Here is a 14,372-nt window from a genome sequence, read left to right as displayed (position 1 = left end):
CTGAGCAGATCACAGGGCATCTGGGTAGGTTGTAGGACACAACCAGCAAGGGATGTAAAGGGGCAGAGTCCCCCACCAGGCAACAACAGTCTTGCCCAACAGAGGCAAAGATTAGGAACAGAACTGGGTCAAAGGTGCCAGCCAGACTTACTCAAAGAACTCCTCTTTAACAAAGGGAACTCCAAGACAATCCCCCAACCACTCAGTCCCAGAGCCCCCTATGTACACCGCCAGCCAATTGGCATCAGTTGTGCCTCCTTGAGTCCAAACAAGCCATGATGATCCACAGCTGTGACTACTTGGGCTCAAGGGTGAAAGGAGGAACGGCTACAAGACCCGGAGTCTGCAGTCCACGGACCAGATCAAGACCCGGAATGTGGGCTCCGGACCGGACCGTAACACCTATAGATAATTCCCATCAGAGTCTTTTTACCCTTGCAGTTTCATAACTTTATCCACAAGAATTCTGTATCTTCCAATCCTATTTTTAAGGATTTGCTTTTTTTTAACAACAGACCCACACCATCTCCTCTGCCTACCTGCCTGTCCTTTCAATACAATGTGTATCCTTGGATGTTAAGTTCCCAACAATGATCTTTCAGCCACGACTCAATGATGCCCACAATACCTACCAATCTCTAAATATGCTACAAGATCATCTACCTTATTCCATGTACTGTGTGAATTCTTCAGTACTGTATTCATGACTCTTTTCGATTTTGTCCCCATCTGTGTGTGGTGTATGGTATCCACCTGCTTCAAGCAGGCTACAGTCATAAATTCTTCTTGCACCACCAGGTTCAAGAGTAGTTACTACCCCTTGATCATTAGGCTTTCGAACAAAAGAACATAACTACACTCTTTCAACCTCTGATGTTCCCAGAACCAATGGTTTCACTTTATCTTGTTATTTCATGTGCATTATTTATTGTTCTTTATTTATATCAGGATGAGCACAACTTGTTGCCCTTTGACGACACGAGTGAATCTGCAGATGCTGGAAATAAATAAAATAAATAAAAAATAAATAAAGGAGGGTTTCCCGATGAAGGGTTTCGGCCCGAAGTGTCGTCACTACCTCCTCCCATAGATGCTGTCTGGCCTGCTGAGATCTGCCAGCATTTTGTGTTTTTAATTGTTGTCCTTTGATCCTGTTTACAGTTACTGTTCTATAGATTTGCTAAGTATGCCCGCAGGAAAAGAATCTCAGGGTTGTATACTGTGGGTGGCGTCTGTACTCTGATAATAAATTTTACTTTGAACTTTGAACTTTGTTACACTGCAACTCATCCTATTAACTTCAATTTTGCCTTATCATCTTCTTGCCCTTCTTGACAGTCTCACTACACACTGCTGCTAGTTGTATACCAACCACCCCATCTTCAGCCCTATCACTCCGATTCCCATCCCCCTGTCAAAGTAGTTTAGACCCTCCCTAACAGCTCTAGCAAATATGCCTATGAGGGTATTGATCCCCCTCGACTTCAGATTTAACCCATCCATTTTGTGCAGAACATATCTTCCTTAGAAGAGATGCCAATGATCCAGAACTTTAAAGCCCTGCCTCTTGCACCAGCTCCTCAGCTATGCATTCATCAACCAAATCTTCCTGTTTTTACCCTCACTGGCACATAGCACAGGCAGCAATTACTACCCTGAGATTACTACCCTGGAGGTCCCGCTTTCCAGCTTTCTACCTAACTCCCTAGATTCTCTCTTCAAGTAGAGTTTCCTACACGATAGCAATGAATACATTTCAAATGCACTTAATCAACCATAAAATCTTTTGGTCTATCCTGAGGTTGTAAAAGACACTGATGTAATTGTTTGCCTGTTTCTCTATTCCATTTGATTGTCAAGGATTTCAGTCTTTTTGTTTTGGATCAGCATTTAATTCACTATAATGCCCATACAGTGGGCTGTTCAATGGAGTGAGAAGATCAATAATGAATGCTAACATCTGTTAGCAATTTTAAATGTTCATTTAGATCCCTGCGGTAGGGTACAGAAAAATGGGGCAGCTGGTAAACATCGGAAATTTTCTGCAGTAAAGAAGCTATAAGAAAGGCAGATGATTTTAACGGCCAGTGCTTAGAAGCCAGTGCACCAGTTAAAATGAAAGAAGCTAGACAAACCATGTGATGTTGTGTCTTCTTCGTGGGAAGGGAGGCAAGAAGTCTAGGCAGATAATGGAAACTGCAGGAAAGGATTGACAGATCATCAGGTCTGTGAAAAAAAAATAGGGCAGAGTGTTAAACAAAGCACTGAGCTTCTAGTAGGGTCTTTCTGTCACTGCCCCAGAACAGTTTTGTCACCCGAAATACTTGTCAAAACCTAAGTCAGTAACACAGTAAAACATGAAAAACACTGCAAAAAGCAACAAAGGAAAGATTGCCCTCAAAGACTGAATTCTTTTTACAATTAAAGTGAGCATTACCAATTGCAGTCAAAGTGTGTCAAAACTGGGCAGCAAATGGGAAGCAGAGTAGAAATTCCTTTCAATGGAAAGACTCAGATGAATATGTCAAGCTACATGTGAAAGAAGAAGCAAATAATGTATTGAGTAATAGCTGCATCGGGGGACCCCAGCACTCTCATGCCACCTTTGACTGAATATGACCGACTTCTCAAACACCTTTTATCAATTTGTGGATGATCTCAATGATGAGGCATACACGCGAGATATAGATCGGCTGGTTGAGTGTTATCAGAACAATTTTGCACTCAACATCAACAAGACCAAGGAATTGACTGTGGGCTTCAGGAAGGGATGTTGGGAGAACCTGCACTAGTCCTGACTGCATGGTCAGTGTGGAAAGGGTGAACAGTTTCATGTTCTTGGTATTGACATCTCCGAGGATCTCTCCTGGGCCCAACATATAGATGTAATCACATAGAGGGCACGTTGAGGTTCTGCAAGAAGGATCAAATTTCCCTCAAAGCCAGAGAAAAGGACTCATAGCTTTGTAAGAGATATTTTAATGTAGGTTAACAGTTACCAACTTCATTAACATTTGTATTATAAATTGAGAAATTGTTCATAAACTCCAGGAATTTGTCTTTGCAGAAAGAGAAGGGATTAAGTATGGTGTAAACATCCCTGTGAACCAGAATTTAGTAAGAATTATGTGAAAAAATTATCTTTAAAATGAGTGGCAATATATCTAAAAGTTAGAAGCAGATGCAATTTTCTTATGAGGGGTGGAATATAAGACTTTTATGTGGATTTAGGTAAGACTCTAGATTACCAGTCTATTCATTCTGCTGTTAAGCTCGAATATGAGATCATTGAACTTTTCACATGTTGATTCCACATTCCACTTTTTAGGGGATTTTGGTACATAGACTCTTCAGTACTATATACTTGAACAGACTTGATATTTCCTCAGTGTTCAGGTCCATTATCAAGGTGATCTGTGGTTCATATCTCGCACACAATTTGTCCAAAGGAGGAAGAAGATTATGTTTCTTATCACACTATTGTTCAGGTAAATCGTGAAGTGACAGGAGGACTAGTGAGCATGGGGATTGATTGGTTAGGGTGGAATTAATGTGGGCTACAAGAGATGGAAGTGACTGTGAGCTTAGTGGAGTTGAGTATCACTGCTGCACCAAGGTCCACTGGAAGGATTTTAGTGAAAATAACACCATGTTTATTAATATGGAGTCCATTAAGTTCAAACAGGTGGTCCGAGTACACTCAGCACTTGAAGAGCTGCCTGTACTCAGCTCCATCTTGAATGCCCAAAAATGGGCACATAAATTTAGCAGTTTCTTGCACAGAACTTCTGCCAGAGAATTTATTTGAAAATTCCCCTGAAGTATGTTTATATGTAGCATTCAAAGGAGCAATGGATATGCCCATAACTACCATACAACATGTCTTCCACTTAGACAATCAATTATGTGTCCAGTTAGTACTGAGTTGGCTGAATACCCATTTAAAATTAGTATGCAGTGCATTGGTGATGGATAACATCAATGGCTTTTTTATTGTAGTGAGTGGAAACTCTCAATTAAATGATGCTTTATTTAACAGTACAGACTAAGTTGAACGCATTGACTTTGGCAGCTGTGTGGAAGCTATTAAGTCTGTTGTGTCTTCTGAATTGGAGCAAATCTCACTGAATGCAGGGATGAGGATGGCCAACTTGTATTTATGTTTTGATGGAAGGAAGATATTGTAGTTTAGTTTCAACTCCTTGTTCAGAAACTGATACTATCCAACTATTAGGTTCAATAGTAAGAAGCAATGTTCAAATCCAAAATTATCTTCTTTCAAATGATATAATTTTTTCAGTTTAGTGGTAAAAAGGCAAGCTTACACTTTAAGGAAAAGCTTTTAAGTATAATTGCACAGGGTAATAGAGCATACCTACACACAGTGGCCACTTTTCTTAGCTACCTCCTGTACATAATAAAATGACCACTAAATATATGTTTATGGTCTTCTGCTGTTGTAGCCCATCCATTTCAATGTTCATCATGTTGTGAATTCAGAGATGCTCTTCTGCGCAATACTGTTGTAAAACATGTTTAGTTCAGTTATTGTTGCCTTCCAGTCAGCTTGAACCAGTCTGACTATTCTCCTCTAACCTCTCTCATTAACAAGATATTTTTGATCACAGAATTGCCACTCACTCTGGAGACTGTTGTGGCTAAAAATCTAAAGAGATCAACAATTTCTGATATACACGGACCACCCTGTCTGGCACCAATAATCATTCCACAGTCAAAGTCGCTCAGATCACATTTTGTCTGAATAACAACTGACCCTCTGGGCCATGTCTGCATGCTTTTATGCAATGAGTTGCTGTCTCAAAATCGGCTGATTAGGTATTTACATTAATGAGCAGGTGTACCAGAAAACTTAATAAAGTGGCTACAGAGTATTGTTTTGGAAAAGTGTCTGTCTAGTATATCCAAGCCTCCTCATTCAATATTTTTTGATTTAAAGCACTCAGATGGTGCTTTGCACTTAGCTAGAACAATGGAAAAATCTGTCCCTTCTCAGGTACAGAACATATACCCAAAAGTTCATTCTGTAATGCGGGGAGTGTGATGTTGAAGGTAAGGCTGCACTAGATGTGTAGGGAACAAAGATCAAAAATGACTCAAGCCTCAGCTGTTTTCATCGGCCTCTTAGGTTGTTGTTACAATGACTTTGGCATCATGCTGCCTGATCTCCCACTGTTGTGCATGAAGTGTGTGGTCCAGGGCGCAAAAGGAGAAAAGAGATCAAAGAGAGAAATAGAAGTATCAAAGAGAAAAAGACCGAGATACATGTTTTGTTCTTTATTGAAGTGTGAATTTGAAATAATTCACAGATCAAGGCTTTTTGTTCTGATTGGCTGATTGCCTTTAGGTTCACTGATCTGAGCAGTCATTTGCAAGAGGTGTTTTTGCAAAGGCAAGGAATCCAACAGCACAAGATATTAAAAATAAAGGACATGTTAACATTTTGGCTTTTAAGGTAAAGGGCATATATTCCCAAAGGAATCTGGGGCTCTCCTGTTTGGATTCCAGCTGACACTGCCTTACAGACCAGCAGCTGCAGCTACAGCTTAAAAGTCTTTAGAAAGCATAATGTGGATTGAGCTACAATTGTAATTAACTCAAGAAAGGAAGGTAATGGAATTGCACAAATCATTATGTGGACTGTGGTCTTTGTTAAGATATCTCATAAATTCACTAATAAAATGTCGTTAGTATTGAAGGGTAAAAAAAGTATCATGTTTACCAGCTACAGCGTGACACTGACTCAGGGCTGCTGTCCATGGTGCTACAAACTGGAGGGGAAATTAGCAACTAGAGAAAGTGATGCAGGGAAATAAGCTCTTCACAATAACCAATCTGGATAGCAGGAGAAGACTAGCCTGTTCTGATAAAATAAAAATATTCCCCGACCCCTATCACATTCTATTCCATTTTTCAACAAATTATTAATCTACATGACCCATAAGTTCCTGTCGCTCCATATGCGGCAGAAAGAAAAATAAAGAGAAATGATGGGAGATATTCAGCATCAAATGCCTTTTGGCTGCTCCTTTCACAGTGACATCACGTGAGCAAATTCACCTTTACTGTCACGTGAGAGCGATGTGAATCAGTGAAAGATTCACTTGGGCTATTTTCCTAGCTGTGGGGGAGAAGACAAGGAGTGCTACACTGTGGAATTGTTTTAATTCTGTGTAACCGAATGCCCTAATCAAAGAGGAGTGTTGTGGGGAGGAGAAAGCACAAGATGCTGCCTTGACAGCAGTCTCTAATGAGGTTTGAGACCCCTGGGAGCTGAAATTGAAAGCAAAGTAAGCTGGCTTTGCTGCCTTCTCCGGCACCACAGGCACTGTCTCCCTACCCCTCACTGATGGGTCTAGCCAAGCACTGTCCAGAGTGCTGGCATGTTGATTGCATGGTCAGTAAATACCTACAGACTGCACACAGATCTATACAGGGCTGCTATTTTTACCAGAAGGTAGGCTCCGTTGGTGACTGTTGATTTACCATTCAGAATCCTTGATTAATCCGCATTTAGTTTCAGGGACTAAAACAGCTGAGGATTGTAAGCCTGCCAGTACTTATTAAGGAGTTGTGTTTACGGGGGGGGGGGGGGTGGAGGGGGAGGGGAGGAAGGAGGTGGTGGCTGGTGGTTGTGGGTAAGGATGGGGGAGGAGAAATGATGCCACAAGACGGAATGCACAGAACCTGCTGGATCTGAACGGGAGAATGAGGAGATTGAGGAAACGTCTGTCTGCTCCAGGGGGAAGCCATTAGAAGATGCTGCCCTGTATTTGTTATTCTCATCTCTTTTTGCCTGGCTGAAACACCGTGTGCAAATGAGGCTTGTTTGTGAACTAGAGGTGATTGCATTAGGGCAGTGCCGCTTCCTTCGATGCTTTAAAGTGGCTGAAAAAGATCTGGCTGTCTCTTCACTAGACTGATAAACAGGGTATAAATTACAGGCCACCTCCCCCTTTGGTTTCTCTTATGGATGTGGATAAGAGGATGGCAACACCTGTTCTTAATCTGAGCTAAATCCTGCAACAAAGAACCCAAGGACAATTTTTTTTTTTGCTCGATAAGCAATCTAGAAGGAAAAAATCCACTTGACAATTTCCTGCTTTTTTCTTTCCTCCGTGCACTACGGGAGTCTGGAAGACTTAAAGCTTTCATACAATGTGTTGCATGGAAAGATTGATCTGAAAAGTGTTTCTGAGCATTCACCCCATTTAGGATACTGGGGAAGAGAATCCTTCAAACTGTGCAGTGGTCGACAGGAAAGGAGAAAGGCTTTCTCTAAAAGTTAATTAGTCATTGCAAATGTAGCAGATACAGGTCTCTTAGCTGCTTTCCTATCTCAGCGTATGTGGGTACGTTTGCTGCTTTTTTCTCTCTTCATTGTGTGTGTGTGTGTGTGTGTGTGTGTGTGTGTGTGTATGTCTGAGTCTGTGAGAGACAGAGTGGGAGAGGCAAAGGGGAAAAGAGAGACTGTGTGTAATCTGCTCGTGTGCTTATCAGATTTCTATTAACCGTTTCATGGCTGTAAAGGCATTTCAGTACTGATGCAAAATAGATCAAGGTCATTAATTCACGACTGATTTCATGAATTACATGTGTATTGTTACGTCTAAATAGATTTACTTCTAACTCCGTATCATTTGGTTTACTTCATTGTTGGAAGCGTAATTTTTCAAGTGCCACACCTGGAAGGGTGGGTGCTATAAAATCAAAACTGGTCCTTCAATGCTCAGAAGGTTAAGAGGTATTAATTCTCCTTGCTAACTAGTGACAAGCTTCACAATGATGTAAACTTTAAAAAAAAGAAATTAAAGTATTTTTTTTAATTAAACATTTCACTACATTCTGCCTGCAAAGGTCACACTTCACTAATAAGCCAATATTTTATTAATAATTCATTTTGGCCAGCTAAGTGAAAACAATGCATTCCTACATAGTTTATCAATCATTAATGCTGAGATCATGATAGAGTCATCCAATTTTCACCAGACACTATAACTTTGCACTAGAATCATTTCTTACACATTCAGCCAGATGCTCAGCCCATTAGTAAAATGGGATTGCAGTATTATTAGTATTGTACATCCTAAATGCTGCAGAAACCATTTTGTTTTCAGTGTTCAATTTATTTCACAGCCATTACTGTAAGTCACATGAAACATAACTGATTTTGAGATTACTTTTAACGTATTCTTGCTTGGCTCCGGAATTCCATAAGAGAGCAACTGGGGTCAATAGTTCCCTCAAATAGTTCCCTGCAGAAACTTCATAGTCATATATCTGCAGTCCCCGTGGTCAGCATGCAGGAGTTCCTGCCACTTTCAGATCTTTTCTTTATTACTTTGTATCCTCTTGTCCACCAAGAACAATAAACACAGATCCATGGAGACAGCCCACACAATATGCTAGGAGAACTCAGCAGGTCAGGCAGCATCTATGGAAATGAATAAACAGTGACATTTCAAGCCGAGACCCTTCATCAGGAGACACAGCAATATTGCATAACTTACAAATTCTTTCTGTGTCAATTTGTTGCATCCAGCTGAGACAATGGGTATGTAATCAGATTGGCTTCCATCAAATCTTCAAAGGGTTTTTAGGATTAAAACAAAAACTGAGTGGAGTCCAGGATCCCTTTAACTAAGATTCTCATATTCCAATAATGAATTTTAGAAGTTGCAAACAAGAAGCCAAGTATTTTGCTGTGATCTTCCTGGTGACAAAATAGTTTTAATTCTTGGGGAATGTGTTCATTGAAATTCTTTATGCCAGTCAACCATTTATGCATAATCCTATTTAGTGGAGCTGTACTTCTATAGCGGACAGTAAAGGTAATCCCTTTAGGCAAATGGCTAAATATTTGGAAATACTGAGAATACCACTGATGAATTGTTTGAACACACTTGCTGTTTCTACATCACAGGACGAGCTACTCCCCTTATCATCTGCTTTCTGAAGGAAGATGACTTCTAAGCAGGAAGATGCTGCCTTAGCCAATTTTCTTCAGTTCATTGAAGATAAGGGACTGAGGGCTTATGATGCTTTGGTGATACAGAATGCTTCGGACATTGCTCGTGAAAATGATCGCATGCGGAATGAAACAAATTTGGCTTACCTCAAGGAAAAAAGTGAGAGAAGGAGAAGGCAAGAGGAAGCAATAAAGAGGTAATTACTAAATACGTTTTGCATGTGTGTCTAAAAAGATGAAATTCATTTCCAAAGATTTTTATAAAATGCTAGTAATTGATGCTCATTTTAGGGTGTTGCATTATCAGGACAAGAACGTAATGGCACTTGACACAAAACAGAATGTTCTGACGCTGAGGAGTGTTGTATAATGTCCTTTTAAGGCCACAAGGCCTATTTGTCATAAATAGTCATATTATGAGGTCAAATGGAGGTTGATTTCTCTTTGATTGATTTGCATGTAATTGGCTGTCATTTGCCAGTGTTTTCACTAATCAATGGCTCTTTCCAAGGTCAGAAAAACTGACAGAAAGTGACTAGCAATTAACTCATTTTAAGATTGTTTTCCGTAAGTGTGACATTCTAAATATGACAGTCACCGCTGTATGCCAGATGCAAGATTCATTTATAATGTCTCAAATTTACGTGTAACATGATAGTGGCTGCATGGAACTGGTGTGAAACATAAATCAGGGTAGGAAAGTTTTCTTTGTACTGTGAAGGTCATTTCGTTTTTACAGAAGCAATTACTTTATTGTGAAAAATACATCTGAAATGGAAGTCTCTGTATGTTGATTGTATCACAATAATGGCTGAGCCTTCTCCTGATGCTGCAATAAGCAGTGATCCAACATATATGCTCTAATGTTCAAGGTGAAACTAAAAGCCCCCATACCACCATCCAGGGAAAAGCAGTCAGGAAGCGTCAAGCATCGTGTTACACAAAACAGAACACTCTCTCTGTTGCGAAAGCACAATCAATTGAAACCATCAAAAGCTGGAAATGCTCATTCATCTCAGCTGCTGTACATCAAAACATATTGCACTTTGACGAACCACCAAATTTCCCTTCAAAACTCTGCAGCTACACTTCAAGAGTAATTTACAGCAAATTAAGAAGTTTTGGAGGTTTCCAAGAGACATGGGCTCCTTAATGATCAATATGCAAAAAGTTCAAATATTCTGGAGTGTGGCAGCTCTTGGTGATACCTGTTAGCTTGATTTTCTCCTTCATTCTTCAGATCAACGATGTTTTGCTCCTTCATGTGCTAGACAAATAGGTTGATGATTGGACCTTGGCGAGTGAAAGGAACACCAGTCTGTCATTATCATATGTCAGGCTGAAGGACGGGGACAACGAAAGCAAGGAAAAACAGGCAACACTATCAAATGCACATTAGTATGGAGAATGGGGGTGGGGATTTGAACTTTACTGAGCAGCTAAAATTGAGTGGCTCCATTTCATACTCCATTGTGACCATTTTGATATTAGAGACTTTGGTAGCCAGATGCTGTGGTCCGCAAATGCCCAAATGGTCTTGAAGGCAATTGAACTGGAACTCCATGGGGTTGCCGCCACTGCTCCTTTAGGGCCTACAGTATGACCCTTGGCTTTCTGCTGCTTCCCAGGGAGTGAGGAAACCTCCTTGCTACTATTTCCCTGCATGCCTGATCTTCCTCACCTGTCCTGTGGCTTCTAACTCCAAGTAGTATGTGGACACAGCAGCATGTTGGTGAGGCCTGAGGCTTCAGATTCCACATGCCCAAAATATAGAACTAGTAGTGCGATCACTCCAGTCAAGTATAATGTTCTCCTAAGGGGTTATCCCCTTAATGAAGAACACCTGTGCATGATATTGTTTAATGTGGGGAGTCTGATGCACCGACAGTCGTCGCATGATCCTTGACAAATCGGGATCACGGTCCTGTAGCAAGGAATATGAGACCACTGGAGATCTTTCACTGGAGTTGTGATGTGTCGTCACCTTCTGTCACCTCCACTGTTGAGGTCTTGGTTGGATCTCTCTTTGTCTGGAACTTCCAGCTTGCCTTACCACCATGAGTGACCCCAAGGAACTAAGCTCCCGACAGCATCAGTCTCGGGATCTCAGCAACTCACAGGCCTCCCCACCACGACATGGTGATGATCCTTAAAGAAGCTCAACATCTCTATACCCACGCAATGTCTGCTTTACCTCTTAAAATTATTCATCTGACAGGTGCCTGTTTGATAAGTTCAGATTCCTCCCACTCTTCCCATATAAATAGGATAACTAATAAAAGCCGAAGTGATATACTGTTAACATTACGGAATAACTAGGACACCTGATGGGAAGTGACATGAAAGGCCGATAATTCGCACTGCAAAGCCATATAAATAGAATTGTTCATGTCTAGCATTTTGACACATTGATATTTGTCACACTGTCATCAGAATAGAGGGCTATTTTCTGCTTGTCAATGAATTACGAACGGACCAGTTCACAATTTAAAAGTGAGCAGATTCATTGTGACCGAGAATGGGAGAACGTTCGATTTGGAGGTGGGTGTTGAATTGTCTATAAGTACTGATGGAGAAGAATTTGTTTTGAAAAAAAAACTAGCTAAACTGCCAAATGTTAATGACACTCAGCCTGGTCTGTTTAAAAAGAAGCCAGAATGTTGGCAATAGGGATTTTGAGAGCAGTTTTATTAATACTGTAACTGGTGTTGGACGATGTTAATTGTGGCTGGTCTAACATGGATTACAGGCTGTCTGTTAGGCTGCAAGTATTGTCTGAAGTATCTCACTGTTTGCTGCCAAAGTTGTTGAGCCATCTCCAGTGTGGCTGTGATGTGCAAACTAAGATTTATTTGCAAAAGTTTCTTTGACCTTCGTATTGGAAGGGATCCCAGAGTGCGCAGATTAGGTAGATCATTATGTCAATCAATGTACTCTGCCCATTTAATCCTTTGCACCAACAAGTTGAACCTCAATAATACAGCTAACTTCATGTGCCCAACACACACACACACACACACACACACACACTACACACACACACACACACACACACACACACACACACACACACTACACACACACACACACACACACTACACACACACACACACACACACACACACACTACACACACACACACACACACACACACACACACACACACACACACACACACACACTACACACACACACACACACTACACACACACACACACACACACACACACTACACACACACACACACACACACACACACACACACACACACCTTAGGAGTAGAAGGGTACTCTCGCACCCTCAATAGGAAGCATGGTGACACTTATGGGCAAACCCCAGGACAATCCACACTGATTTGATTTAACACAAGTGACACATTTCACTGTAAGTTTCGATGCGTTTTGTTGTGTACTTAGTGGCCACTTTATTAGGTACACCTATACAACTGCTCGTTAATGGGATTATCTAATCAGCCAATCTTGTGGCAGCAACACAATACATAACAACATGCAGGCATGGTCAAGAGATTCAGTTATTTTTCAGAGCAAACTCCATAATGGAGCAGAAGTGTGACCTAAGTAACTCTGACCGTGGAATGATAGCTGTTATCAGACGGGGTGGTTTGAGTATCTCACAAGCTGCTGACCTCCTGGGATTTTGACAGGCAGTAGTCTCTAGAGTTTACAGAGAATTTCATGAAAAACAAAAATAAACATCCAGTGAGTGTCAGTACTGTTGTCGAAAATGCCTTGTTAATGAGAGAGCTCAGAGGAGAATGGCCAGACTGGTTCAAGCTGACAAAAAGATGACAGCAGCTCAAGTACATATTACAGCAGTGGTGTGCATAAGAGCATCTCTGAACAAACAGCATTTCAATCCTTGAAGTGGATGGCCTACAGCGGCAGAAGACCACAGATAAAACTTTAGTGGTCACTTTTTTAGGTTCAGGAGTGTTCATATGACAAATAAAGCTAACCTTTATTTTTACCTGTATTCAGCGGGATCATCATTACCAGGATAATTATTCTGCAGACTGTTGCTTTGAGTAAAACTATGTTAAATGCTTCTAGATCACCAAGTCTCAATGTACATTGAGGGGAGCAGGCTGAAGCACAAGGAGTTGTTGCTTGCTCCAAGGCTACTGGAATGCCTAGTATCTCCCAGATCTGATTACTGCGGCGTCATTGCTCTTGGAGTATGGTATTATGTTGCAGCTGAAGTTGTAATTGAATGTGTCTGAATACTGACTTTAGCCATTACCCTCTGCAGCAATGCGGACAGGTTTTACACTGAGACTCACATTCTGGGATAGCTCCTCCCATTCCTTCCTTATCCTCGATGCCTCTCTCCTTCCCACTTCCTCTGTTCAGGTCTTTAGTGCATCACAGGAAAAACATGAAGTTTACTCTCTCCTTCAGGGAGCCATGCTTTATTGGCCAAGCCATATATGTCTCTACACTTTCACAAGTTTCAGTAACCAACACGTACTTCCAATTTCAAAGATTAGAAGACTATTGAATGATTCCTTAGGACAGAGAGTATACTCAACCTCACAATTTATCTTGCCCGTAATCCTATCGTCTGGCTACAGTGCACTGCACCTGTAGCACTTTATTCTATATTCTTATATTGTTTTCCCCTGTGTGACCGCAATATACTGAGATGATGAAATGATTGGGTGGCAGGGTGAAGATACTACTCAACCAAGGGAGATGTAAGGTGCTCCTTCCCTCCACTAACCTGCAGGTAACCCATGAACAAAGTGTAGAACTTGCTTATCTCTCCTAATCAGCTTCACGTGAAGCTATGGGACCAGTTGGAGAATGGACATATGAGCAGCTAGTGCCTGTTACAAGTCCTGGTTATGTGACTACTGATGTCAGGAAGACAATCAATGAAGAATATTGATAATGGGTGGAGTCACACATCCTGTAAAGACTCTGCCCAGGAAAAGACAATGGGAGACCACTTCCATAGTAAAATTTAGCAAGAACAATCCTGGTTATGGAAGAACCATGATCGCCCATGTCATACAACATGGCACATAATGAACAAACAATGAAATGATCTGTAAGCATGGTATTCAAAACAAAGTCTATCATTGTGCCTCAGTACATGTGTCTTTAAGAAGGGAGGAAGATAAACAAGAGGAAATTATAGGCCAGTTAGCCTAACCTCTGGTTCGGAAAGTGTTGGAGTCTATTATTAAGGATGAGACTTCAGAGTTCTTGGAAACTAATGATAAAATAAGTCAAAGTCAGCATGGTTTCTGTAAAGGGAAATCTTGCCTGACAAATCACTTGGAAATCTTTGAGGAAATAACAAGTAGGGTGACAAAAGAGAGGCAGTGGATGTCATTTACTTGGATTTTCAGAAGGCATTTGAT

General features: G+C 41.0%; 1 protein-coding gene across 1 annotated transcript in view; it reads left to right on the top strand.

Moving 5' to 3' along the window:
* The first annotated feature begins 8,980 nt into the window (after positions 1-8,980).
* Positions 8,981-14,372, top strand: part of nyap2a (neuronal tyrosine-phosphorylated phosphoinositide-3-kinase adaptor 2a) — a 198,647-nt gene continuing 193,255 nt past the window's right edge. The window contains exon 1 of the mRNA XM_059963176.1: positions 8,981-9,183. Within this exon, the coding sequence (XP_059819159.1) occupies positions 8,981-9,183 (203 nt within the window). The remainder of the gene's footprint in view (positions 9,184-14,372) is intronic.

This window comes from Hypanus sabinus, chromosome 2, assembly GCF_030144855.1.
Source record: "Hypanus sabinus isolate sHypSab1 chromosome 2, sHypSab1.hap1, whole genome shotgun sequence".
NCBI classification, from domain to species: Eukaryota; Metazoa; Chordata; class Chondrichthyes; order Myliobatiformes; family Dasyatidae; genus Hypanus; species Hypanus sabinus.
Note: the sequence above shows the minus strand (reverse complement) of the source record. Positions and strands in the feature narration are given on the sequence as shown.